We start from the raw sequence: 27,543 nt of genomic DNA on the forward strand, positions 1-27,543 counted from the left end.
TATGAACGTGTATCATAAGAGACAGTGCTCAAAAGTACATTTCACCAGTAGTGGCTGTCAATACATATTTTGTCCATCGCCCTTGCAATCTGTCATCGATCAAAGTCCTTCAACAACTTCCTCTCTGAGCAGACAGGCTCGGAAGAGAGGTGGTGAGGGTGGTGGGGGTGCAGGGGTTGGGGCATTTATGCGCACATCCTGTGGCGCTGGAATAACCTCGTCAACGATACCATGCAAAGGTTAAATATTAAATTGATCGTAAACATTTGAACACTTCCAGAATAAACATGACTGCTAGGCTTGCGGTTCTGGAATGCAGACTAGCCAAGAAGCTCGATAGCTGTATGGTTGGCATACTTGCTGTCATCAACGCACGATTTGAAAAACAGGATTTTGTGGGATTGTTTATAGTAAATATCTTGCCATTTCTTCTATTGCTATTTTCTTTTCCTTTTAATTAGCAATTAACATTGACTGTTTTACCATGCTGATGTTTCAGTGTTACTCATTAGACACCCCTATCCTACGAGACCTTTTTCTTTGCTCCACTCTTCTCCCCTAACTCACCACTAGATAGTTGAGCAGCAGAATTAAATATTTTGTCACCAAACTGTTCTATGCCTCTCTCCTGCCTCATTCCCATACCTCTAAACTCACACTCCTGGCGAGTGTCACCCGCTATGGAGTCAGTTCACTCACTAGCCAAGCCCCTTACCCGTACACAGACCTCAATGGACGTTCACCCATCAAAAAAAATAAAACCAATGTTTTCACCTGTCCTGGTGCCTCAAAAGGTTGAGGTAGGCATTCCCTTTGTTGGTGGATTGTGTGGGGAGTTGGATGGACTCCCAACCTTGTCATGTGAGGGGCGAGCCCATACAGAATGGCAGGTCTGCCTGCTACCCAATGTCCCTCCCAAAGGATGCAAGAAGTGAGATTCCCATCATCGTGCTAAGGCACTATTTCAGAGCGCACTATCGGGGTCCACGAATATGACATCTCTGCAAGTTTTCAAATTCTACAATTAATATTCTCTAAATCCTATACAGTACACATATGGGGCGGTGAACCACTGAAACAAGATGTTCAGCATAAAGTCTACCATGCCCCAAATTGTTAAAATGCAAATTTAAACACCTATATGTGCAAACACCAATGCAAGTTCACAAAGGGAAAGGATGAAAATAACCAAATTTAACTAGCACCCAATGCAAGGGAACCAAGAAACCCAAACCCAATTAATCAGGCGCAGATGCCACAGATAGCCGCAGACTATTCTCCTGCAACAACGGAATGCTGGAGGCAGCCTAGCATGCACGCAAGAGCTTCCAAGATGGTGGTGACGTTGCATGCAGTATATAAAGTCACAGACAGTACAGGGGAGCGAGGACACCTTGACAATTAAGTGTGTGAAGAAGCAAAATTGAATGCTTTTAAAAAATCAGTTATGGAACTGTGGAAATAGCAGTCTCAGAGGGTGGATGCCTTTGTTGTTTGATATATGGTACTTGTTGCATTTTAATGTATCGCATATCTTCATTTCCACAAATGTATTACAATTGCTGCATTTCAACATTCAATGCTTCCCACCCCAGGCGTAGCTTGCAGCTCCCACTTTTATGACCAGTAAATCACCTCTTTCTGAATAACTCTTCCCCTCCCCAGTCCCTGCATGTGTACCAAGCTGCCCCCATCCTGTGACCTCTCCCTCCCCCTTATGTCACAAGGACTTTCCTGCTCCCCAAGGGCGCCTGCCTATGCGACACTCCATTTCCTGCCCCTTCCTCCCTGGACTCATAACAGCTGTGGTCACCACAGCAGTGGGTGAGGAGACCCCTTCCATCTTCTTCCCTTGCTGTTGTCCTATAATGTTTGCCCACCTGTCATGTCCCTGCCCACCCCTTCTTCATTGGTCCCTTCATCCCCCTTCCTCGGACAGCTGTTAAGGTGGGGAGCTGTGCCTACATGTGTCAGCCTCCCACCCTGTGAATCTCTACCCTTTCCTGTCACCTTCTCCTCCCCTATGGAGGGATGGGGGACGGGGGGTGATGCTGTGGAGGGGGACCTGTGCCTGAATGTGGCATCCTACACCTGGTCATAATCCCGCCCCTTCCGCCTTGGACCCTGTGGGTGGGCTCTGCAGGGGTGGAGCAATAGCCTTATAAGTGGACAGAGAACCATGGTTGGTCTCTTTCTTGGCTGCAGTACTAAATGCGTAGGTGGGGTCAGGGAAGCTACAGAGACCCAAGCAGGTACACTTCTTCCAAATTGGTTTACTCACTTTCCATCCCCTTGTGCGCCTCTGCCCCAGTCCCTCTGCCTCTCCGTCTCTCTCCGTCTAGCTCTCCCTCCATCTGTGCCTCTCACTCTCTGTGTGCCCCTCACTCTGTCACTCACCCGCCCACCCTACTATCCTTCTGGATGTGCGTATACATTATTCCTCTCATCAATCCTCTGGTTGCCTGTGTGTTGTTCCTTGCCCCCACCCCCTCTGGGTGCCTGTTTGATTTCCCCTCCACCCTTGTTAGCCCTCTCCTACATCATACCATTGCACGAGTTGGTCTTGACACATTATGATTTTACCATCACCGTCTTGTTGCTAATGCTGGGATTGGACTTTTTGGGACTCATTTGACTCATGGTTGCTTCACCCATCTCAACCCTCATGCTGGATTTCCCCTATATCATTTACTCATGATGGCCCTGAAGCACGCTGTGCCCATCTCCATCCTAAACCCTGGCTTGCGCTTGCTGTTCTCTTGCAACATTATGTGTTTATTACTAACTTCTTCAACTGTATTTGCTCTCTCTGTGTTATGCATTTAACTTACATTTCAAATCTGGCTGCATTTATGCAAACTTGCTGTGCCATTTGCCCAGGCCCCCCCATCCTGCTTCATGTATGTTATGGCGGCTTTCCTGCCCGCTACTCTATGCTCCCCCCTGCTTTATGCTTATAACCGGTCTCCCTGCCCGTTTGCCTGCCTTTTGTACTTCGCGCCCCCCACTTGCCTCTCCTCTGTCACCACACCCACCATTTCCCAGTCTTCTCTTCCACTCCCTATGTTCTTTCCCTCTCCTCCTTCCCCCGTACTATTTTCTTTGCACTTACTATATCCGAAATGTCCTCTGACCTAGTACGATAGTAGCTGGTTTGTTCCCCCACTCAAGCACTACCTGAAATGGTGTCAGGCCTAGAACGATAGTCGCTTGTTTTGTTCCTCTCCTACTCCCTGCTCCCCTCTCACCACACCTCTTGTCAACTCTCCAGCTCTACCAGAAATGTCGTCAGGCCTAGCATGATAGTTGCTCGTCTGTCTCAGCCCCCCCCCCTTCCTCATCATTGTCATAGCTCTTGCACCATCTGAAATGTCGTCAGGCCTAGTATGATAGTAATTTTTCACATTCTTACCGTCTCGAGGCCTTGTAAGATGGTCATTGTATTTTCCCTTGCTCCCTCCCTTGCCTTGGAGCCCTCTGACACACATTGTGTATATGCGCTATACAAATAATCAATCAATCAATGCCCCTCATGGTGCCCGCAGACACACGACCCAGTCTGTATACACAACACACACCTCACGGGGGTTTGTTAAGTCCCCCTCTCCCAGCGAACCTGGTCTCTAGCCGCCCCTGCTCCCTGTTGCAATGCAAGAGCCTGCGCTTTCAATTCCTCAGTTAAGGCCTTACTAGACTATCAGTCTCTCCTGCATCGCTACCTGTTGTTGGAGCCTATCATTGTGCTGACAGAGAGCCTCATTTTCTCTCTGTGCCTCCTGATTGGTCCTGGAGTACTGGGCCAGTCTTTGCTGCAGGAGGGTTACCTCCTGAGTCCCATCCCTACTGGCCTGCTCCTTTCTTGCCAGAGCATCCTCCACCCTCCTGGTGTGCTCTAACAAGTTCTGGTGTTCTTTTTGGAGGTCACCCAGTCCCTTGAGGGCCAGGTGATTTTCTTCCATTTTCCTTTTTAAGTGGCAGACTTCCTGGCCTAAGGTATCCCTTTCCTGACTAAGAGCCTGGATCTGTGCCGCCAGGTCGTCCCTTTGCCTTTGGAAGGCACCAGCTTTCTGGCGCTCCTGGTCAAACTCTGCCTGGGTATCCAGGTCTTTCAAAATCAGTTTATTGCTGTCTGATTCTCCCTATCTAGGTGGCTTTGCAGGGTGACTACCTGCTCGGCACATGCCCTATTGAAATCTAATTGTTGCTCCAGCTTTTTCTGGCTCTGCAGTAGGGAGTCCTAACCTTCTTGGTACTCCTTCTGCAAGGCCAGAAATCTGGTATCCTGGTCAGCCTTTTCCTGTTGCAGCACATCCATGTCCTCCTTTATTTTAGTGATGTACCGTCTGCTGTCATTTTCTAACTCCTGGCTCCTCTGCAGCCTCTGCTCAGAAGAGACCAGGTCAGATTGGACCTTCTCTAAGGCCATCTGTCGCCTATTTGCCAGATCCTGGCTTTCAGTACATTTATCCTGCATGTCTCCCATATATAGGTACAGGTATGCCGCTATCCTGGCAATCTTAATGTGTTCATCTTTGGCTTTAGGAGCCATATATAGTTCACTCAGGGCCACATGTAATGGACCCTGATCTCTCCATATATCTGACCCTGTTTCAGTGACCTGTTACGCGATGGCCTGCAACCAGACCGTTTGGTCCTGGTGAGTCCACTCACCTCTCACAAATATCTTATGTAAGAGGTGCTACCTTGCTATTTTCATGTCTACCAAGGTCGTCATTCTAGAGATTGATCTCTGTCCTGACTTATAGAAATTAGTATTTTATTTTTGCAAAAGAGACCTTTTCCTTAGAGTGTCCCTTTGAAGAGTGCTTTACAGCGTAAAACAGCGTGGTGATCCGACCGGATGTATGTATACCGTCAGTTAGCACACTGTATTAAGCTGCACAAGTGATAGTACTAACCCAGACGTCCGGCTCGAGTCCCCACTTTGTAAGAAGATTCAATTCAACACTACAGCTAAGTCAATGCCTAGTCTGGGATACTGAATGCAAACCCTTATTGATATATCTTTATGTCCAGTTCATGAGTTCTGGATGACTACCCCTATATAACACCCCTCTCTTAGAAACCCCCTGACCCCACTGAGCCAAGAAGTAGTTCTGTTTTGCAAGTTTAAAAGGTTTATTTGAAAAAAAATTAACAGTATATATATATATATATATATATATATATATATATATATATATATCACACTTTTATAATGAATTAATAATTAATATCACACTTAAAACATGAGCAGTGATCAACAGAGAATAATGTCCTACTAGTAAACTGATTTGGTTACCCAGGAGTAGTAGAAGGATGAGGTAGCACACTTGTGAATAGGAACAGAAGAATAAGGTGGTAGAGAATGCTTTATATAAGTTCAGATGGATGCAATGTTGAATGAAAATGCAGTACATAAAATACTCAATATGATTTCAACAAAACAATGTAATCACTTTTCTCTGGCAATCCACTCCCCCCCCCCTTATGCAATGTAAGGAAATGAAGAGTAGGACACGGTTCTCAGACATGCAATCAAATGTAATTCAGTTCACCCCAGCAAGCTTAGACTACGGATAGAAGTTGAAACACAGGCCCAAAATGCTTTTATATGTGCTGGCAATGAAGTGAGGAATATCCTGAAAATGGTTTTAATTCCCTTTAGGAGGTTCAGGGTGAGTGAAAGATACTTGGGATGAGCTCAGGCTCCCTTTAACAAAGCTCTAGGAGTAACTAGCAGGTTAAACGAATTTTTGGCAAAGGAAAGCAAGGAAGCTGCTGTTTTCACACGTGGCTGGATTTTTAACCAAATCGCGAATCGCGGCAAAATTTGCGAATGTGTGAATCACGATTACGGCAAAAGTATAAGGAGTAGCAAGACGTTTCTCGGTTCGTTGAAAAGCTAAGATTCTAAGCTTTTAGACGAAAGTTAAACCAAGTTTCTAGCCCAAACAGTTCCAAAGATATGAACGATTTTGTAAAGGTCGTTTTTCGAATTTAAAGTAACTCAAATTGACAGGTGACAGCTTTTAAAAATGACAAGTGACAGCTATGCGGCTGCAGAATTGACAAGTGACAGTTTGGAGGCAGTTCTACTTAGATTAAATAGATTGAATTATATCACTGGAAACTAAGATTTGGTTTCACACCGTCCTAGCTGTACTCACAATGTATTTGGAAGGTCTAGGTCTCACGGATCGGGTCAAGATGGCTTCGGTTCTGGTTTCGCCCCGGACGGTGTCTGCGCACAGCGTCTGGTCTCTGCTCTGCTGGTCTGGCACTGCTCCTGGCCCGGCTCCTGGATCTCTGGGTACAGCGTCTGTGCACAGCTCCTGGATCTTTCTGCACGGCTTTCTCTGGACACAGCGCTAATCTGCACGGCTCCTGGATGCTGCTACCGCTGTTAGGTTTGCTGGATGCGGAGGCCTGCGCTGAGAAGATTTCTCAGTTTGTGGGTTTAGGCCCTTGCTTTGAGTTCTGAATCAAGTTCTTTGGAGTTTTAAAGTCTAAGTGTTGGATCTGGTATTTTCTGGATGTTGTGTGGTCCGTCAGCATGCTCCGCAGCAAATGGAATTGAATGTCTCTACCTGCCCCAGCAGTCTCTTTTTATGTGTTTTGAAAGTGGGTGTGTGCCTGGGCCTAGCTAAGCCTCCCCTTTCTACTTGTCATTGGCCCAATTCTCCCCTCTCCCATGATTGGGGGAAGGAAATGTGAGTCAGAGTGATGCTGTAGGTTTTAGGGGTCAGAGGATCCTCCCCTGGTCAGTTTGCCCACAAATCTATATTTGATTCAAATACATATTGCACAGATATACAGTTGTTTAAAATTACATGCACCCATCACATATCACATGAGGTATACTCTATTCAAACTCTGCTCTTCCTGGGGGCTTGCATTCAGAAATGGCAACATTTTGCGCTTTTTAACTGGTTTTGCAATATCGGACATTAACCCAAATTTACACACATGTGCTCAAGGAGTATGGACATTAATTGTTGAAGTGTCAGATTTTTAACATGCAGACATTTGGAGTGAGACCCTATTTTCCGCTAGCAACCCCCCAGATCATACCACCAGGTCCTAAAACCTCTTAAAATGTAGGCAGAAAAATCACAAGAATTATGGTATCATTTAGATAATTTTGACAAGTCCGCACCATGAGTTATACATCTTTCTTAAAATCATATTCTGGCCAACAGGGGTGTGTCTTCCCAGGTCACATGGTGGAGAAACCAGTCTATCCACTTTCTTTAAGCTCAGCCTGTCCTCAGAGGGGTTGCCCCTCCCCGTTTCTGCCAAGAGGAAGCCACTTTACGACCTCCCCTATAAACCATCTTCCTGAGTCAAGGAAGGGCTTTGTTCAAAAGGAAGCCATATACGACCACCCTAATAAACCATCTGCCTGGGCCCAGGACAGGCCTTTGTTCAACTCCCTGTAGCTGCTCCATCCCTAATCTATCAGAGAGGTGACAACCACTTTTGGCAAGGGGAAGAGTAGCTGGGCAGGTTTTAACTCCTGTGGGGGAAGATGTCAGGCAGAATTCAGTTTCATTAAGCCAGGTTTCAGATAAAATGTCACTTTTTGTCCCCCAGTTTAAATCACTTACGATTTTTACATACACATTAAATAATTACTTCCTTCAAGTCATTTCAGAATATAGTTTTACATTGTATCCACCTCTTAGCAAGTCTTTCCTTGGTCTGGTTTTGTTTCATTTATTCAGTTTTACACAAAAGTCTGGTGGTTTTAAAACGCCGGCTTTCTGATAGTGGTGAGTACTGGTAATGCAACCATTTTTGGGATTTAAGAAAATGAATTCCCCACAGTTCTAGGTAGCTTTTGGCAATCAGCGTTGCCATTCCCAATGGTTTCAGGCTACTGTGTGGGTAGCCGAATGGTGGTTTTAGGCAGTGCCCTTCTGTGCCCATAACATCGGCAAAAATGGGTGGCAGCCTATTCTTCATGCATTTCCCTGTGCATTTTCTGGGTCTGGGAAGCTCTGGCCATCATGATGTTTTCAATGCCAGTAATGCACAGTTTTTTTTGGTAGGGCTTGGATGCATGGGTAAAAACATCCCACAACAAGCAGGGAGACCGCCACATGGAGGAAGCTGGTAATTCTGCACAAGGATACTAAACCACCCCCAGTTTCAGAAGGAAAGCTAGTAAGTGAAACCCTGATCAGCCAGGTTCTGGAGAGACCGGTCAATGTGAATACTGAATCCTAAGGTCGTGTATAGACCGGTGAAACCTCTGCGCCCCCCCCCGAACCCATTTTGATTGCTTCGGGCTCCCTTACTGTGCTCAGTCACTATGGCATTTTTGTGGGAAAGATGTATGCCCCTCCACTTCAAAAATTCACCAGATCCCACTGTCCCTCGGACTGTGTTGGAACGGGGTATAGGGAACCCAGGGACTGTGCTGTGAGCAGGATGGGCGGGAGCATTGGGATAGTGGTGGGGAGAGCCCAGGGTCTGATGGGGTGGGGAGAGTGGGCTGAGGGAGCCCAGCGACTGTGATGGGAGCAGGTGGGGGAGCCCAGGGACTATACTGGGAGAAGGGTGCAGTGACAGCACGCAATAGTTCATAGCCATTTGTACATAACTGTCCATTTGCCATTTTTTGGGGGGGGGCCTGGCCTGCTCAAATCCTTCTATTGGGGGGACCCAGGCCAAAAAGATTTGAAGACCACTGTGACAGAGGCATAAAACAGGAGAGCAAACACAAGTTAATTTGAAACACTGAGTGCAAGTTAACTGAACTTTATGATAAGAGTAATCCTCTTCGTGGCAGTACTTGGCAGGAGAGTGAACCAAGGGGGCCCAGCGAAAGGGGGCAGGGGAAGAGAAAGGGTTTGGAACCCAAACAAGCGAAGTGGTTTGGCACACGAAGCAAAACCAAGTGAGCATAAGAGGGAGTTGCCCTCAAGATAGTCGCAGAGATGCATCGACTGGCTATCAATGAAAGGTCTGGGACCCTGTCCATTTCGATCAGTGCAGAAGAGGACACCACTGATGATAAAAGACAGGTCTGTGATCCCAGAAAAAGACATTAAAGCAAGTTACCAAGGCAATATATATATATATATTTAATAAAACTGAAAGCTCCAACTACGAATGGATACCAAGAGAAGGGAGTCATTCTCCTTTTAACATAATAGTAGCAGATAGACACCAGGGGATGGGAATCATACCCCTTAGCTTTGGTTTATCAAGAGCAGACCAAGAGAAGATAGGCATTCTCTTGGTCCTGAGATCAAGGCATACCAGCGGAAGAGTCATTCCCTCCGGTTCTTTTCGGACTTGTACAGAATCACACCAGGGGGGAGCCATTCTCCTGGAGGGAACATTGTATAAAGACTGCTTTGAAACCTGCAAATCAGGGCATGAGAGTAATTCCCCCTGGTTCTTTTGTTTGAATTAATATTTTGGTTAAGTAACAACCCAGAAACGGGAGAAAGGAGCAACTCTCCTAAAATAAGGAACTATGTGTTCGTTTACTGATTACATTTATAGTGTGAGGGATAGAAGTAGGTTTTAAACAAATCCAAAGCTGTGTATTGCTACACAGCAAGCCCAGATGCACTCAATAGGGACATATCATCCCTCTATTTTGAATCAAAATTAACTTAAACATTTGGAGCCAGAGAGGCGTGAATTTTTCGGTGTGCAGACACAGCTTAACTTTCTTTAGTTTACAAAAGCAAATGTGATTACACAATTTAGCAGTGTTAAGAATAAATTGTAAATACAAGTAGCAAAGTAAATGGAACAATCAGAACCCAAACATAAGAGTTAGCTTTTGGATTTTAATCTTCATAATCCAAGTAGGTTTTGACACAGGACAGTGGTTTATTCTTTGATGGACATACTGACAGACCCTTTTAGTATTAGTTTTGATGCAGGGAAATCCCTCCTAGACATTAGGAATAGTGAGGACTTCCTTTCTTAAATATATAGTAGAAGTCTATAGCCAAAAACATGCCACCTTTGTGTCAATGACCCCCTTCCACACCCTTCCAGTCATTGCTCGATCTCCCTACACTCGCCCACTCCAATATCCGAGCATCAGTGCCTGTGCATGGTCCTAATCACTCCATACACATTCCGTGTTCCACATAACAGCTTCATGTCCCTGTGCTTGCGACCTCTGTTTTGTTTTTTGTTGCCGTACCCGCCAATGTCAGGGGTGGAGCGAGCCCCAAAAATGTTGGGGTGCTGGAAGAGAGTTGTAAAAAACAAGTGGGGCAATGACTAATCACCCAAGTGCCATCATGCCCAAAATCAGTTGCCTTTACTTTCTGCAATCTGGCCTCAGTAACCCTCAACATGCGCAAGTGTTCTCTCTGCTCCCAATGATCTCAGGAAAAAAAGTTAATCCTAGGGCGCATCAGTTTCTGGCGCTGGGATTAAACAGTGACTACAGGTCCCAGCATAGCAAGTAAACAAGATAATTTCACCAGGAACTAGATGTCTGGTCTGCGGAATATACAGATCACTGTGGGGGTGCATTAGGCCATTTGGCGTTTCATCAGGTTTTAAACCTCAGACGGACCCATGAAAAGCGGGTCTTCCTGTGGGACAAGGAAGTGCAACATTTTCTTTGCTTCTTTCGTCACTCTATTATGCATTCCTTTGGCACATCACATCCTTTCACCCCAATTTGGAGGCTATTTCGTTTCACAAGGAGAAGCTAAGCATTGGGTGGTGTGAGCCATAAAGATGGCGAGCAGAGTAGTTACATGGTGGGCTTCACCATAGGGGGTGCATGGAAATGGGCAGGGTCCTGTCCTTTGCCACCGTACATTGATCGCTATTGCCTGTTCATGTTTGCAAACACGGTCACTGCAGTGTGCTACCTTTTTCCTGCAACTTCTTCAATAATTTGGGATGGATTCAGTCCCTCAGGCTGGTGGCTTGCCATGCCACTGTCTACAGCATACCTGGGCCACCCGACTCTCCCACCTTTGAAGTCCCACAATGTACTTTTGTGCCCACCTTCGCCACTTTGTCCCCATACTGTGGCATCTGTGCCCAACCACAACCAGTCCCCAATCTACGTGTCTGTAGCCACTGACTTTTGGCCTGTCACATAAATTGTGTCTGAGCCCCACCCCTCTCATTCTACCCGCAGTGTGATCCTTTTGCCCACCTGTTCCCTACAACTTTGGGCGACCCCCCTAACAAACCGTAGTGCCTCTTTGAATTTATTTCAGAAAGTAAATTTTGCATTACTATGTGTTAGGCGTAATGCATTATTATTATGGCAACGAGTTCACGCCTTTGAAAATAGGCTATAAAGTGGCGACCGGTATCACTAGAGAACCAAAATACTATGACACGACCCAGAGCCCTTCAATACTGTGTAAAGTGCATGCTATATGCCCATTTCCTTCCAATGAACATATCTCATTGTATAATTTGTCTGAAGCCACACGGAGGCCAGTAATGCTAAACCATTTAGCAGCCATCACTAAATGTTTTGATTTCCTGCAGTCTGAGCTTCTGCTACCCGTCACGTTCAAAAAGCCAGTGTATAGTACAACCCCACTGCATAAGGATGAAAGGCAGACAGGGCCACACATGCAGGGTCTACAAACATTGTAACCCCATGCGATGGACCCTCTTTGATGGCCTCCCCCTTCCCTGGTTGTCTAAGTCATCATCTCTCCTTTTTTGTACTTTGTACTTCGTGTCGTTGCTTGTAATCCGCACGAAAACAATTGTAGAGTGTGAACATTCTAAATGTAGCAATGCAAACAAAGGACTTCCAAGTTCTCACCCAACTTCTGCAATCACACTCTTAATTAATACAAATATGTTGAAACAAAGCTCCCAGATCTTGTCCTGCAAGTCCTGGCATGATTAGGACATGTAAGTTTGCATTCCTGGGAAATGAAAATACAGTAATACGAATGGTATAGGATGCACGCCTAAAAGCCAAGACCGGTTAATCATTTTACGACCTTGCACAGCACAACTAGGTGCCAATGGGCTGTAGCGGTTTCAAATCTTAGAGACATTCCAGAAGGCCTTGATAATGAAGGCACAGCTAGTTGTCATTGTTTGACGAGGGCAAGCTTTGCTACGCAGAACGTGAATAACATTTGCAGTTCCACAAAAGTGTTTACGACCTTTGTTGTTTACCAAAAAAGGGAACAGCCCCCCACCCATTTCTTTGCCTATTGAATATAAAAAGGTAGGTACCATTTAGATGTAAGGATCTATAACAAAACATGTCCTCTATAGCAGGATGTCAATATGAGACAGGTTATTGTGCTGTGATACGCGACGTATGTGAGCTTGCGGCCAGTGGGTACAACTAATTGGTAATGGGTTTTTTTATTCCGCAAACACACAGGGGGATGGAGAGGTAAACAGGCATTACGTTGAATATGCATCATATCTAGCAACTCCTATACAGAGGTTTGTCAGGATACATGTGCATGTAGCGTGCCGCGGGAGTGGATGGGGGGGGCTAAATCCTACAGTTGTGTTAGATAGGCTGTCTGGGAGCAAATGGGGGGGGGGGTTCAGACCGGTTGTCTATCTATGCCCGGTCCCGCGCCTTGTGCCCTAATTCCAAGTGAAGCCAAATGTGAAAAAGTAAAAGGATGGAAACACACTCGTGTTCAAGTAGCTTTGAATATCAAACTGATTAAGAGGCAATTGTATAATAACAGCCGATGTTTTAATGTTGTATGCACATAGAATTAAAAGAAAGTCTATAGCGCTTTGCCTTCTTTCAGGATTTGTCAATATCATGTGATATGCATGTAGTCTGGTGTCATGCATCCTGGTGAGCAAGAGCCGCACAGGCACATGAAGGCTGGTGCGGGGCGGTGCTTCAGCTGATTATTAAGGCTAACGTGCAGTCCTGCAAAACGTTTTTAGAGTGGCTTTACATTTTATTTACATTGTGTTGCACGTGGATTAGAAGAAGAAAAGGCATGTCCTGGAGAGGTGATTGGCAATAAGGCAGCACCTGGCGCTCTGGCAAATGCGGATCATGCAGATTCACATCGGACTGGGTTTCCTTCCCCCTTCAGACATGCCGTGGCCGTTTTGAGACTCAGGTTTCCTCCCCAAGAACCGCCTTTCATTGTGAAGGGAAACGAGTCATGCCAATTAGTACATGTTTCCAATTAACTTGGGAAATACTTACAACTCTTCAAGATAAGGAAAGCCCTTGAATGCATTCTCTGGTAACCTTGTGATGTTATTCATGCTGATATCCCTAGGGTGTAAAAAGTGAAAAAAACGCGTCAGCACAAAGTGAGAATTCCGATGCAAGACAAAATAATTCCATTAAGACAGCGGTAAAGCTAACACAGCTATGTTCAGAATCACATTCAATGGCGAGACCACGACACTAGACAAGGGTGGACAGGCTGCTTGCCTGGAATCCTGCGCCATTCCGGAGGTGAAGATGCATGCATACGGCTGAGAGGACGTTTCCTTTGCATAGGAGGTCTATGCATGGGAAAATATCCGCACTATTATATTTCATCAACACAGGATTAAGAAGCCCTACGTTGCGTCTGCTTTAAGAATGAACTCTGATAGCATTTCATGTGTAAGATTACCCCTACCCCCATACAACACAGTCCTGTTTAACAAGTGGCCACCTATTTAGCGTGATGTGGCTCACGAGAGCCTGGGCCAGCCAACACTACCCCTGAAGGGACTGCAGGCAAGCCTTTGTTGCACCACAGTTCAGCCACTAAAAATTATATGTGGGCGTAGGGTCAGTTCTGCATCCCTCACTCTGTTGACTTGTGCTCTCCTCCCACTCCCGGAAATGCCATCAAGGATGGAGAGACAGGCAGCTGAACATGCTCACAAGGCATGGGCTGGGGGCTGCTGTGTGAACTTGGCAGAGGCGGCCAGCTGACATCGCGGGTAAAGCTATCATACAGGAACAGAGCTGTGTTGCGATTAAGGGAACACACGCTTTAAAAAGGCAAACACGGTGTGCAGTTACAATTGCATTCCGACGCCATACTTCACAGCTTTGAACAGTCTATCCAGAAATGTGTTCAGTTGTTTTAAAACCGAGTCAGTTAGTGACATACAGTACACGAAGAATGACGCTTTACACTTCGGGCCTGATTCACGGAAGCGTTTTTATAATGGCGCAATCCCAGAGGAAAATGCTCTGTGAACCAGGCCCTTGTGTGCTCCATACAAGCGCTTGTATTATCCAAACTGGACTAATGCAAAATGACTCAACTGGTCACAGCCCTCTCAAACGTCATTCCTCGGGTTAATCCTCACGCATCCACCTTACATATGAAAAACATACAGGAGAGCAATATTACTTTTCATGGAAGGCTCTATAGTTGGCAATTAGGTCAAACCAACGAATAGTAAAACCGGATTTTCTGAATGGTTTAATATCAAATCAATATGCAAATACTCCCCATTGAAAGTCATGAAATAAACATTTTCGAATACATTTTGTTTATGAAAGCAGAATGGGTTTTACTTTTCATTGGGTCGACAAGCCGAGCGGGGACGATAAAACAGCCAATAACTGAAGTAGATCAGCCAAATCGCAAAGGATCAAACGCAGCCACGTGCAGAAAAGGTTTCTCATTTGTGGGTGTTAAACAGGCAGCTGTTCAAAAAATATATCTAAATTACATTTCCTACCAGTGGTTTAAAATGACAAATTTTGACCAATTTGAATGTTTTCAGTTTCTCCCGTTCACAAGTTTACAAAACTAATTCTCCGAAAAAATGAATAAAAAACAAATTGATGTGACAATAACCATCGAGTTGGGAAGAAATTAAATTGATTTGTGAGCAAAGACAGTATTTTTTTTGTTAATAGAAATTCTCAATCTGGGATTCCCAAATTAGAACCTACAGAAACATCACCTCTCCATCCAGACCGATTTGCAACGATTTAGCTAGGATTGCTGGATCACTTTGGAAAACGCCCCTCCAAAAAATGTTCACACCGTTACTTACCAGGCTAAGACTATGAGGCAGGTGAGTCACGCCTTTATGGCTATATGCGGGGTAAATTGGTTCTCAGACTTGCATGGCCCCAGTGGCAAACACAAGTGATGTGCTCCAGTTTGCATACTGACGGAAGTGATGTCATAGAAAGTGGCATCACAGGAAACATCAGTCTTCCATATTGAAAGGGCATCATGGGAAGTTGCATTGCAAGATAAAGTTAACAGGTTGGATGGACCTCCAAGAGTTTTCTTCCCTCCAGTCTATGAATCAAGTATGGAGAACTGGATCTTTATTTACCTATTACTTTTATATATAGAAGATTGTTATTTTCAGAAAAAAATAAATGTTTCCAGCATGCAAAACAAAAATGTATGGTGTCAATATTTGACTAAAATAAACCTACTTTTTGGGAAGTCATTCACAGACTGAACGATATACTAGTGGTCGAAGACACGCTAGTGAGGTTCCATTACTGAAAGTTAAGCTAACATACTCCTGAAGAACGTACAGCAATGATAAATGTTGGAACAATAACATTTGAGTAATAATGCAAAATCACCAGATTGCAAAGCCCTATTTAAAGACCCTGCTGAATTTCCTGGGGTAGCAATGCCCGATAGTCTCCCTATCAGTGACATACTCTCATTACAGCTGTGGCAACCAGTGAGGGCTACAAATCCCCAATCAGCGACCTGTACCTCGAAATGGCACCCGCCCCGGATGTGCAACTCCAAAGACCAAAACTGAAAAAAAAGGCGTATAGCACATACCTCTTAACATATAGGGGCACTAACCCAAGTGAATAACAATGTTTTTGGTGGGTTAGAGCCCAATGAAGTCCATGGACTAGGCGTGCCGGGTGTGGGATTTCAGGGCGGGTGCCAGCCACCAACATAGCAGGAGAGTTGGCTATGCAGAGAGCAAAAGCAAAGCATATGGCGGGAAGTCCTGCACAGCCTCCCACCACAACATTTTTAGTTTTGAATGGCTGGCAACTTTTCAGATGGTGCACCTACATCTAGCTCAGAACTGAACCCAGGGAGGATAAATGGATCGGTTTGGAAGATGCTCACACGATTGAGACTGTGCAGTGCCGAACATGGCCCAAAACAACCCCTCTGGAGTGATTGCCACCATTCCCTGGCACGCTGAATGGGTCGACAGGATGGATACTTGGCTGTACTGGCATCTAAACAAGTACTCCATAATTTGACCACCCAGCACTCACTCAACACTCACACGTTGACTTTAAAAGAAAGGAAAAACGAGACATGCTGAAATACACACCTTGAGGCAAACATGGCATTTGGAGCAGCAGACAGAAATAGCAGCAACATGCCCGAGATCTACCGCAGTCACAGTTCTTTTTACAAAGCCAATGAAAATCCTTGGGGTTCTGGCACTAAGTGGATTCTGTTGTTTTGCCGATGAACAGATGCAGACAGGCTGCACAAGACAAGGGTGCACAAAACAAGTGCCTACACGAAAAGGTATTCTGATGAATCCAGCCTTTCGCTTGCAGACCAAGAGCGAGTGGCACGCTAAATCAGCAGCTGCGCGAAGGCACGGATTATTTACAACACTCAAGGTCCCTTTACATCCCAACAGCTCAGTCTTTCAATGTTCCCCAATGGTAAAATAAAAACCAGTAGTGTCGAGCTTGAGGTTTCAACTTTATTTACAGAATTCCTCTGTAACAGATGACGACTTCCAAGAATTGAGACAAGTAGTGTTTTCATGTTTATTTCTTGTTGTCCATATTAAAATGCCTTAATTTGCATTACTAATCACAGAAAGCTCCTTCAACTTCTGCCTCGGCTTAAATAAAAAATGAAAGAAATTCCGGAAGAAGCCACAGTGTCTTGTCCAATCACCACATTCACAGATGTATAGTCCATCTACTAGCAAAGGAAGACACCATCAAGGACAGAAGTTAGATAACACAAGCTACAGTATCCCGGGGCACTGCGAAAAACCTTTGTTTCAGATGTAACATTAGTACCCGACGAGGGTCGGATTGTAACAATCTGATTGGCCCTCACCAGGGCTTTACCCGACCGGTAATCCCTCTCCTGATGTTCCTTTACTTTGTCCCCAAGGAGGTTTTGGGGGGGGTGGCAGCCCCTCAGCCAATGAGGAGGCTCGGAATGGGGAAATCCCTGCTCTGAACCGCCACACAGCTGGAGGCTGCCATCTTCCCCCGCCGGGGATTCAGGTAAGTGTTTTTGCTCACCCTGCGTTCCCCCTGTGCCCCCTCAATCAAAACAATCCCCTCCTGCCCTCCTAACCCCACTTACCTTCTTTTTGGTTCATTTCAGGAGCAGACGCGCTGGGTACACTTCTGTCCCCAGTGCGTCCACTCCTGATTCGTGACAGGCCTTCATGGAAAGGAAGAAGGGACTACATGCCCCTTCTCTCCTTTCCATGGCAGCCATTTTCTTTATTTACATTTTTCCAATTTTTTGAATGGCTGTCATGGAAAGGGAGAAGGGACTCCGTGTAGTCCCTTCTCCCTTTCCATGGTGGCCATTTTATTTGTTTACCTTTTTCCATTCATTTCGAAAAGGCCGCCGGAGCGTTTCAGAACAGAAAAACAATGCTCTTAATATCCCGGTCTTGCGGGCTGGGGTACTAATAGCAATAAGCCCCTCAATGCAAGGGCATTAACGAGTCTGGTAAAGCCCTGGGGCCTTTGTTAAGGCCCTCTCTCTGCCCGGGCTTGTAACAATGGGCCCAGGGCTTTACCTAACTCGGCATCCCAGGGCTTATGCTTAACTGGACACTAGAGGCAACCAATTAGTGCATCCATTCCCAGCCAGCCACCTTTAAACTGACACTCTTAGAACACTCAGTCACTCAGCGTTTGATGCCAAAGCACTGGTCAGGACATCAATGTCTAGATGAGAACACACAATTTAACACTGCTAACCTTGAAAACTAAATCAAAACAAATCCCAGAGAGCTTGTCAAACATACGAGAAAAATGAACTTGCGCTACATGTTAATACCCCTGCTCTTTCATTCTTTAGTTATTATTTTAAAAGTTTACAATTTTCAGGAGAAATTATGAAGAAAAAAAGAAAAAGGTTGCGCCACAATTACCTCCACCACATTGCATGTACAGCACACCGTGTACAAAATAGCTACGCCTATATTAACAGCTAGTTAAGCACCCCTTTGAATATTGTATTATCCAAAAAAATCCTTCCTCCTAATTTTACATACATTTTCGATACATCAGTCACATAGGATATCATTTTGTATGAACTTTTAGTTAATACAAAGCTTTGGTGTTGTGGTATATTATAAACAAATTTAACAAGATGGCCATTCTGTGGTAGCGACACCTGCCAAATAAAGAAGAATTGCAAGGAGGTCTCAGTTGAACGTAGCTGCACTCACAAAGGGAAGAGGTAATCCTTCATGAGCACAGGGGAGAGCTCACCTCCATAAGGCTGATGATCTACTGTCCCCTGGATTGTATATTCAATGTTAGCCAGGTTCTGCCTCCGAGCAACCACAAAATAGAGGCTTTTACAGACAACAGAAAGGGCGTCAAAAGCAAACAGAGTGCTGGTTGTATTTGGCAAGTCTACGCCATCTATTTCTATTTTGTGCAATCAGAAATTAGCCATGCTCTTCCACCGCTTTCATGGTCATGGTGAATATGGAAACATTCTGTGATTTAGGATGACATGGCAGAGGTAGCATGCTCCACAGCAGAACATATTCTTCCTACTGGCAGCCAAATTACCTGCGCAATTGGACTGACTCAAAGCATAGTTGGATTTCTTTTTCCTTGGGGCTCATACAATGGATACAATGATGTGGCTCACTCAAACTCTACTAAAAACGGTTTGAAGTCTGTCACTACACACTAGTTGGTACACCTATAAATATCACTGCCGGCCATCTGCCCCTCACCAAGAGCAGGAAGCAGTTTGTCTTTTCACTGCAGGTTGCAAGGGCCTTCCATCATGGCCGCCATCTGAGTGGATTCAACAGCTGATCTTTGCAGCCTCTCCCGGCCCTGCCCGATTGATTGGCCATTTCGTTTTGGTGAAGCCCCCCGAGACGGCAGGCAATCGCCAGCCCCCTGAAAGGAACTCATCTAAGGGACAGGTCCCTCCCTGTCCGTGCCTGGGAGGGCACCTATGCCTACCACTACCCAGATTGCCATCCTGCCACAGTGTTTGCCCCATACCCAGCGGTAAGCAATCAACATCCTGCACTGTGGTCGCTCCCACCCGTTACTGTCACCTTATACTCCCAGCCTCCAAGTCTCCCTGATGTACTTAGGGATCAAACAGACTTTCATGCTCCCTCAGACTTCTGAACCTCTTCCATGATCACCAGCACACCTAAGAGTGCAACAGACTTACTTTCTTCCCACTGCTGATTACACAATGTTTAGCGCACTATGTAGTTCATTTGGCTTTTACCCTCACTGAGGGTGTACACAACTACTCACCCATATGCCGCGTTGCGCTTTACAGTTCCTCCCTGGTGGCACAAACATACTGTTATTTCTATGTGTATCCTATGCGAACAGTTTCATTCCCTACTATCCTGGCACATTGTAACGTCTTGGCCTTGAATCTACTTCAATTTTCCCCATTAAGGCTATTATCCTGCTTTCTAGCTACCTTACTAGTTTACTGTAGTGCTGTTTGTAGTACCTTTTGGGATATTCGAATTTAGGTGTGCTTTTCAAATCTGTGCACTGATGGTCTTCCATTGCACACCTCCTCCTTCTGTGCCTTCCTGGCTGCTAGGCCACTTGGTGAGTTCCAGTGCACTGTGCCTCTCCGCCGTTTATCCCCCTCCATCTCTCCTATCTATTCCAAATGCTATTCTATCACCTATCCTTTTTCTCACGAAGTCTGGAATAGAAAAATCAGAATAATGCCCTCCTTGCTTCTAATCCAGGCCTACCCATTGCTGACACCTACGTCAATGCCACTTCCAGGCAAACTATTAGGACATCCCCTTCTCTGTCCCCTCTCCTGACCCATGGACCACCCCCAATCTGGTCTCAACTCTATACCCATTCACCTCCTCACGCATTAATGGTGGCACTAGGTGGGAAGTATTCCTGGCACACTTCTCATACTCTAGGTGTATTATTAATGTCTGTGACAATGGCACCATCATTGTCCAAGGTTCTCAACCTACTCTTCTTCTCGACCATTGCCTGCCCTATCTCATTAACTTCTTCCCTTCTCCTGCCACTCCTTCCTCTCACCTCTCCACTACCAACAGGAGTACCACGCTCCTGTACCCCCCCACACCGAAAATCTTCAAAGATGGTAGCCAGCTTCACTTAGCTACTCTGAATTCTCGCTCTGCTGTCAAACACTCCTCTGACATCGGTCTCCTTCTCAAAGACTTTGACGTCCTCTCTTTTACAGAGACGTGGTTCAATGCCATCTTACTCACTGCTCTCGACACTCTCCTTCCTGAGGGCTACAAAATCCTCTCCTCTCCAAACCCAGACCCGACAGGCCTTGAGGTGGAGTGGCCTGATCTTCCCCGAGTGGGTCCCTGCCTCCATCATACCTCCTCAACTCAATACTACTCCTCTGGAATGCCTCATCTGCAAGCTTGGGGTCTCACCCACTCTCTCCCTCAACCTTGCCACCATCTACAGGCCCCCTGGCCCTATCTCTCTCTTCCTCACTGAATGGGCCAACCTTGCCTCCTGCCTTTTAACCTCTTCTCCCAAACTCCTCCTTGGTGACTTCAACATCCACCTCGACTCCTTTGAACCATCCAACTCGCAGTTATGTGTCCTCTTGGATTCCCTCTTGGTCTCCATTCTCCTTTCCGGCCCGATCCACTCTGCTAGTCACACCCTGGATGCCCTAACTTCTGGCAACATCCCCATCTCTAACCAGGTCATCACTCCCCTCTGTTGGTCTGACCACTCTCTCTTCTCCTCCCACTTGGGACCCCTTGGCCTTCTATCTGAGCCACCCCCAGCACTGCCAGCCTCCTTCGCTGTCGTCTGACCTATGAAGCGAGTGTCAGACGCTGCTTTCGCCTCCACAGTCATCCCCCACACCCTCACCTCTTACTCTCCCCGACCCTGTCCTTGCTAACCTGGACCTCTCCATCTCTTACAGCCTTGACATCCTTGCCCCAGTCATGAGGATCCCCCTAAAACCTGCCTCCAAGAACAGCTAGTATGATTCCGATTTAGCATCTCTGAAATGAAGAGTTGCTGAACGGAGGTGGCAGACCTTGGGCTCACCCTCTGACAAACTGCCCTGGTACACGCACACTCCTCTGCCCCCTCTCAAGCATGGTGTGCAGCGAACAATCTTTGCCTTAAAGCCAGCAAGACAGAAATACTTCTGATTGAGACAACTGCACCCTCTTTTCCTCCTACCCTCTGGCCACCCACGTTGGGCCCTCTACCCCTATCATCTTGTGAGGCCAAAAACCTTGGGGTCATCTCCAATTTCACCCTCTCCTTCATCCCTCACATCATGGACTTATTAGTAAGTCCCACTTCCAGCTCTACCTCCTTAGAGGCATTCTTCCTTTCCAAAACTTCCCCACAGAAGCTCAATGTCTCCAGAGCTTGGACTTCTCCAGGCTGGACTACGGCAACAGCCTCTTTCTCAATCTCCCGCTTTCCTCCCTGCATCCCCTGCAGCTAATCCAGAATAGGGGTGCAAGACTTATCCTTGGCCTCAAGCCCCGGGGACCATATCTCTCTAGCCCTAAAATCTCCTCTTCACTGGCTCCCGGGAGGATGCATGGATCAAATTCAAGACCCTGTGCATGATCCACAAGGCACCACCTTCAACTTTCCCTCCCTAAATACTCCTCTGCTAGAGTGCTAAGCGCCTCTAACTGCAACTCTTTGTCAAATGCTTCTTGAAGCAGAGAGTGGGAGGCAGGTCTCTCTCCTCGGCTGGCGCCACCCTTTGGAACAGCCTCATGCCCCTCTCAGACTTCAGCCGGACTTCCTCAAGTTCCAGAAACTGCTAAAAACTCTTATATTCCCTACCTCTTTCCCTTACCTGCTAATCACTCCACTGCTGCTGTGACTGGTGGCCTGATCCTCTTGAATCTCACAAGATTCCAAGTCTTTCTTCCCAGTCGATACTAGCACCCCAACCCCGCTCCCACTGCACTGACCTTGCAAGTCCCTGCTTGGCGGCTCTGCATCCCACTCTTGGGAGTTGCCTGCACTAGCACTTAACCTGAGGTTCTCCTCCTTGGCTTCCATTAGCACTTCCCTCGCGGGCCCTCCAAAAGAACACACCAACTCCTCTGCCCCCCCCCCTCTCCCCTCATCTCCTGCACTTCTCCTCACTTCACTTGCACGTCTGAATGCCACAAGGCTTAGTAGGATCATGATTGTATTTCACCGTTTTTGCCATTGTTATTTTCTCTCCTGTTCCCTTCCCATTTACCCTTGTGGCACTTTGAAACACTTTCCAGCTGTATAAGCGCCTAACAAATGCTCAGTAAAATAAAATAGTCTATGGGTGCAAGGATAGCTCTAGCCACCCTGTGCCACCGTTCATCCATAATGTGCACAGGATACATGGCTGCTATATTACCCTTCAAAACATTGGGCCTCATTCCGAGGCTGGCGGTAAGGGTTAACGGTCACCGTTAATGGCAACGGTGACCGTTAACACTTACCACCATATTCAGAGTTCCCTTTTGCGGGTTGGCATTTAACGCCTGCTTTTAGCAGGCGCTAAAAATCCAACCCGCAAAGGGACCTTGGAGTAAATTACGGCACCGTAATTTACGGTGCCATAATTTACTCCTTCGCCATTCCCATTGAGCCCTATGGGGGCAGGAATGGGGATGGGGAACCGGTATGGTGAATGGGGAATTACCGGTCCCTCCAACCTTGGAATGGACCGGTAATTACTCCATTCACCATGCCGGATTTCCATGGAGTAAATAGCTCCATGGTTGCTTACCATGGTGCTATTTACTCCATGGATAGCGCCAGCCTCGGAATGAGGCCCATTGTCACTTCCTACACATTGTAAATCCTGAGAGCCCCCTCAACCTTTCTACTTATAGATGGCTATCAAAACATATTTCCTAAACTTCCATTCAGTGGATTTCAGTTGAAGACTGCTATTGTCCTCAATATGTACAGCAACAGCAAAACAGTCTTGCAGTCAACATTTTGTGCAGGTGTGGTATAGAAACTAACATCTGTCACGCAGAAAGATACCATTAACCTTTCCATACATGAATGTAAGGGGCACCTTGGTTTGAAAGTGTGTGCTTAAACACATGTGTGTTCAATGCCATTCTATCATCATCATCCTGACTCTCTAAGAAGGCTGCGTTTTGAGCTGAAAATCTGTCATGCAAACCCATTTAATTCTCTGCCTCAAAGTCACATGAGACTAGGGATACATGTTCTCTTTCCAAACCAATGCCTATGAGCTAATATTGGATTCACTCAGTAGGCCAGAACATAGAGTGAGAGCTACATGGGAGAAGGATTTAGGGCAAACCTTCACAGATTGGGGAATGAGTGTTGCCGTTTGTGCTGAAAGGTGTGCAGGAACGGCATCTTTAAACATATAAAGCTACAGGTTCCACACAGAGCACATATGAACCCACGCGCAATTTCACGGTTCCCAGGGCGGGACAATAGAGATACCCCAGATGTGCAAGTGAATCCGCGGACATGCTGCATATGTTCTGGTCATGTCCAGAGATTAGGAGGTTCTGCCATGGCATCACAGACAGAGTCTTGAAGGGAGGGATAGTCCTGCTCGAATGGCCACCTGAGGCATGCTTGCTCGGGCTTGAAGAGGGAGTCAGGATCTTGCCACCACCCTGGACCCTCTGACTAAGTTCATGACGAGACTAAAGGCCAGAAAATACTGCAATCCCCCATTCTATTTCGGACAAATCCCAAATGCACAGAGAGGTACCCCCTCAGCCAGCCAAACAGAGCCAAAGACTATGGTCAGAGACACCTACATGGACAGCCTGGAACTAAGCACCAAGAAGCAATGCTGCTGATGTCACTAGAGACACCCCGACGAAGCAGCATTAGACATGAAGCACATGTGCAATCCGCACTGCGCGACACAAACACACGCAAATACATGAACTCAAGCATACAGTTCTATAGTTAGAGGACAGGTAACATACATACTGTCATTGCTTTTATTATTTTTGCCATTAGCCAAATGCAGCAATGCAGAAACAGCAAGGCACAAGAGATCCTGAGCAAAAGCTTGCAGCCGCTTAAACGCAAATAACTATGGAACCACAGCACCACCTATAGGACCTGACAGATCCAAGTGTGACTAACCTATGAAGAATGTAGCATAAGTTGGACAATGTAGAAACCACTTTATAAGGTTTAGGAGAGTTACGGTAGGCCTCAAATCATTGAGCAGGAGACTAGCTGAGCCGATTCAGGCTGCACAGTGAGCAAGACATGTGAGACAAGGCCCATAGCCAAGGACAAAGGGACCAGCTGCGGGAAAAGGGAATACATCCTCATAATTCAGAGCTGCAGAGCTCAATTTTGTAGTCCCCAGACACCTGATGCAGCTGAAGCAGACTCAACAGTGATCAGTGGTGAGAAAGGAAAACTGATGCCAGTCCACCAGACGCAGGCTACAACAAATGTGCAACAAAGGATTGTGATGAGCAGGACATAGCTTCATAGGCAAAGGTGGCGCACACAAGTTACAATTCAGACACAGTCATTCACATCACCTTGAAAACGTGCACAGTGAGATGAGAACTGTTTCAGGTCCCAGGCCTGTGGACGTTGGATGTAGCCAATCATAGTTTAGCACTCTAGGGGTTGGTAGCAATGGACAAGAAGCAATGCTATGTCCACTACTCTGCAAGAATGTACTAGTAAATTGAGTAAGGGACAGGCCAGCCACCTCACATGCAAAATCCAGTAGAATCACATGTGTATGTGTCCATATAGGTTATTCTCCTGACGTCCAATCCCATGCGGTGATCGATCCCGGTTGGTTTTGGTTGCAATAAACCGCAATTTTAATTTGACACCTGACTGGGTCCTCTGTTCTGGGCAGCGAATTAGGCCCTCCTATTTCGCGGACCCCCAGCATCACGGGCATGCCTGTTGGTTTGTTGAAATGCCAATAAAAAGTATCTATTTTTTTAACGCATGTCCTGCAATACATGAGTGGCACATGTATCCCTTGCTGAGCAATACAAACCTTCATAATACAATAAGCCACCCCAACTCGTGTAACCAAACCCAAAATCGCCATGTATATGGCTATAGATTGCATAATGTTCTGATCATGCAATCAACAGAGGTAAATTGAAATGTATGGATAATTGTCTACACCGGGCTGAGGGCATAAGGCGGGGCATCAATTTATATGTGAGAGAGAGCAGCACAGAGAGAGAGAGAAAGAGAGAGAGAGAGAGAGCAGCACAGAGAGAGAGAGAAAGAGAGAGAGAGAGCAGCACAGAGAGAGAGAGAGAGCAGCAGAGAGAGCAGCAGAGAGAGAGAGAGCAGCACAGAGAGAGAGCAGCACAGAGAGAGAGAGAGCAGCACAGAGAGAGAGCGGCACAGAGAGAGAGAGCGGCACAGAGAGAGAGAGCAGCACAGAGAGAGAGAGCAGCACAGAGAGAGAGAGCAGCACAGAGAGAGAGAGCAGCACAGAGAGAGAGAGAGCAGCACAGAGAGAGAGAGCAGCACAGAGAGAGAGAGCAGCACAGAGAGAGAGCGAGAGAGAGCAGCACAGAGAGAGCGAGAGAGAGCAGCACAGAGAGAGCGAGAGAGAGCAGCACAGAGAGAGCGAGAGAGAGGGAGGGAGAGAGCAGCACGAGAGAGAGAGCAGCACAGAGAGAGAGCAGCACAGAGAGAGAGCGCAGCACAGAGAGAGAGCGCAGCACAGAGAGAGAGCGCAGCACAGAGAGAGAGCGCAGCACAGAGAGAGAGCGCAGCACAGAGAGAGAGCGAGCGCAGCACAGAGAGAGAGCGAGCGCAGCACAGAGAGAGAGAGAGAGAGAGCGCAGCACAGAGAGAGAGAGAGAGAGAAGCACAGAGAGAGAGAGAGAGAGAGAGAGAGAGAAGCACCACAGAGCGAGAGAGAGGGGGAGCAGCACAACAGAGAGAGAGGGAGAGCAGCCCAGAGAGAGAGAGAGAGAGGGAGAGCAGCCCAGAGAGAGAGAGAGAGAGAGAGAGAGAGAGAGAGAGAGAGAGGGAGAGAGCAGCCCAGAGAGAGAGAGAGAGAGAGAGGGAGAGAGCAGCCCAGAGAGAGAGAGAGAGAGAGAGAGAGAGAGAGGGAGAGAGCAGCCCAGAGAGAGAGAGAGGGAGAGAGCAGCCCAGAGAGAGAGAGAGGGAGAGAGCAGCCCAGAGAGAGAGAGAGAGAGAGAGAGAGAGAGAGAGAGAGAGAGCAGCCCAGAGAGAGAGAGAGAGAGAGAGGGAGAGAGCAGCCCAGAGAGAGAGAGAGGGAGAGAGCAGCCCAGAGAGAGAGAGGGAGAGCAGCCCAGAGAGAGAGGGAGAGGGGAAAAAGAAAGAGGGAGACAGAGACAGAGAAAGAGAGAAGGACAGGGGCAGGGGAGAGCAGGTTGGGGAGAAAAGGGCACAGGGGCAGGTAAAGGGGAGAAGGGCAGAATGGGAGAAGTGTACCTGCTAAGAGCCTCTATAGCTCGTTCAACCCCACTGACCCATCCAGCACACCACTGCCACCAAAAAGAGAGTGAGCCCCGATACTCTGCATCTTATAAGGCCCTTGCTCTGCCCCTCCTGAGCCTGCCCACAGGATCCAAGGAGGAAGGGGGCAAGGATCAGCAGCAGTGGGATGGGATGGCACATGCAGTGACAGGTCCCTCCTCCACCAACTGTTGCTCCCCCAGAGCCTCCAGAGACCGCCCTCACACACCCTCATGATCGACACAATGGTTCGTGGAGTACGGCGACAGGAAGGGGCAGGGCAACACAGATGGGCAGGGGATAGACAGCCAACTTCCCATGCTGCAGATTTTACACTGGCTGTAAAGTGTAAGGGGGAGGCAAGTGGGCAAACATCCCAAAAAGGGGATGGAGGGGGCAGCCTCCGGGTTGCAGTTAAAGCTTGCAGCTGTCTCCTGGGCTGGGAGTTCTTGGGTGGACGGCAGGTTTTGGATCTCCCGTGTCTGGGGCAGGGCAGTCACATGCAGTGTAATATGGAAAAGTCATGCAATACATTAAAATGCAACAATTGACATGCAATATATTAAAATGCAACAAGGGACATATGTGAAACACAGGTAAAGGTCGTTAGGGGGCCACCCATGGTCCACCTATGGAAACTCATTTCCACAGCCCACCCCAAAGTCACACCTCAATCCAGGCCAGTCTGTAAAGTTCTTGTTTCAGGGAGTCTGGGTTCCAGGATGTGAGGTGGGATATGAGCCATGGTTAAGTAGGGTTCAGAGGTTTGGTAACATTTTGATATGAGACACCAGAGTAGCTTGCAGATGATAATTAGTGCAAGTAACCCCACAACCATGTACAGGACTTAAGAAAACAGTTTTCCCCCAGAAGGTGCAGAACTAGGTTTTTTTTCCATCCAGTAAGTCTTT

The 27,543-nt window shown here is 46.8% G+C and overlaps 1 protein-coding gene across 2 annotated transcripts in view; it reads right to left on the reverse strand.

Moving 5' to 3' along the window:
• LGR4 (leucine rich repeat containing G protein-coupled receptor 4) overlaps window positions 1-27,543 on the reverse strand; it is a 422,284-nt gene that overhangs the window by 226,103 nt on the left and 168,638 nt on the right. For both annotated transcript variants that reach the window (XM_069623509.1, XM_069623508.1), the window contains exon 2: window positions 13,169-13,240. In XM_069623509.1, coding sequence (XP_069479610.1) covers window positions 13,169-13,240 — 72 coding nt within the window. The remainder of the gene's footprint in view (window positions 1-13,168; window positions 13,241-27,543) is intronic.

Source organism: Ambystoma mexicanum, chromosome 11, assembly GCF_040938575.1.
Source record: "Ambystoma mexicanum isolate Mex_15411 chromosome 11, UKY_AmexF1_1, whole genome shotgun sequence".
Classification (NCBI taxonomy): Eukaryota; Metazoa; Chordata; class Amphibia; order Caudata; family Ambystomatidae; genus Ambystoma; species Ambystoma mexicanum.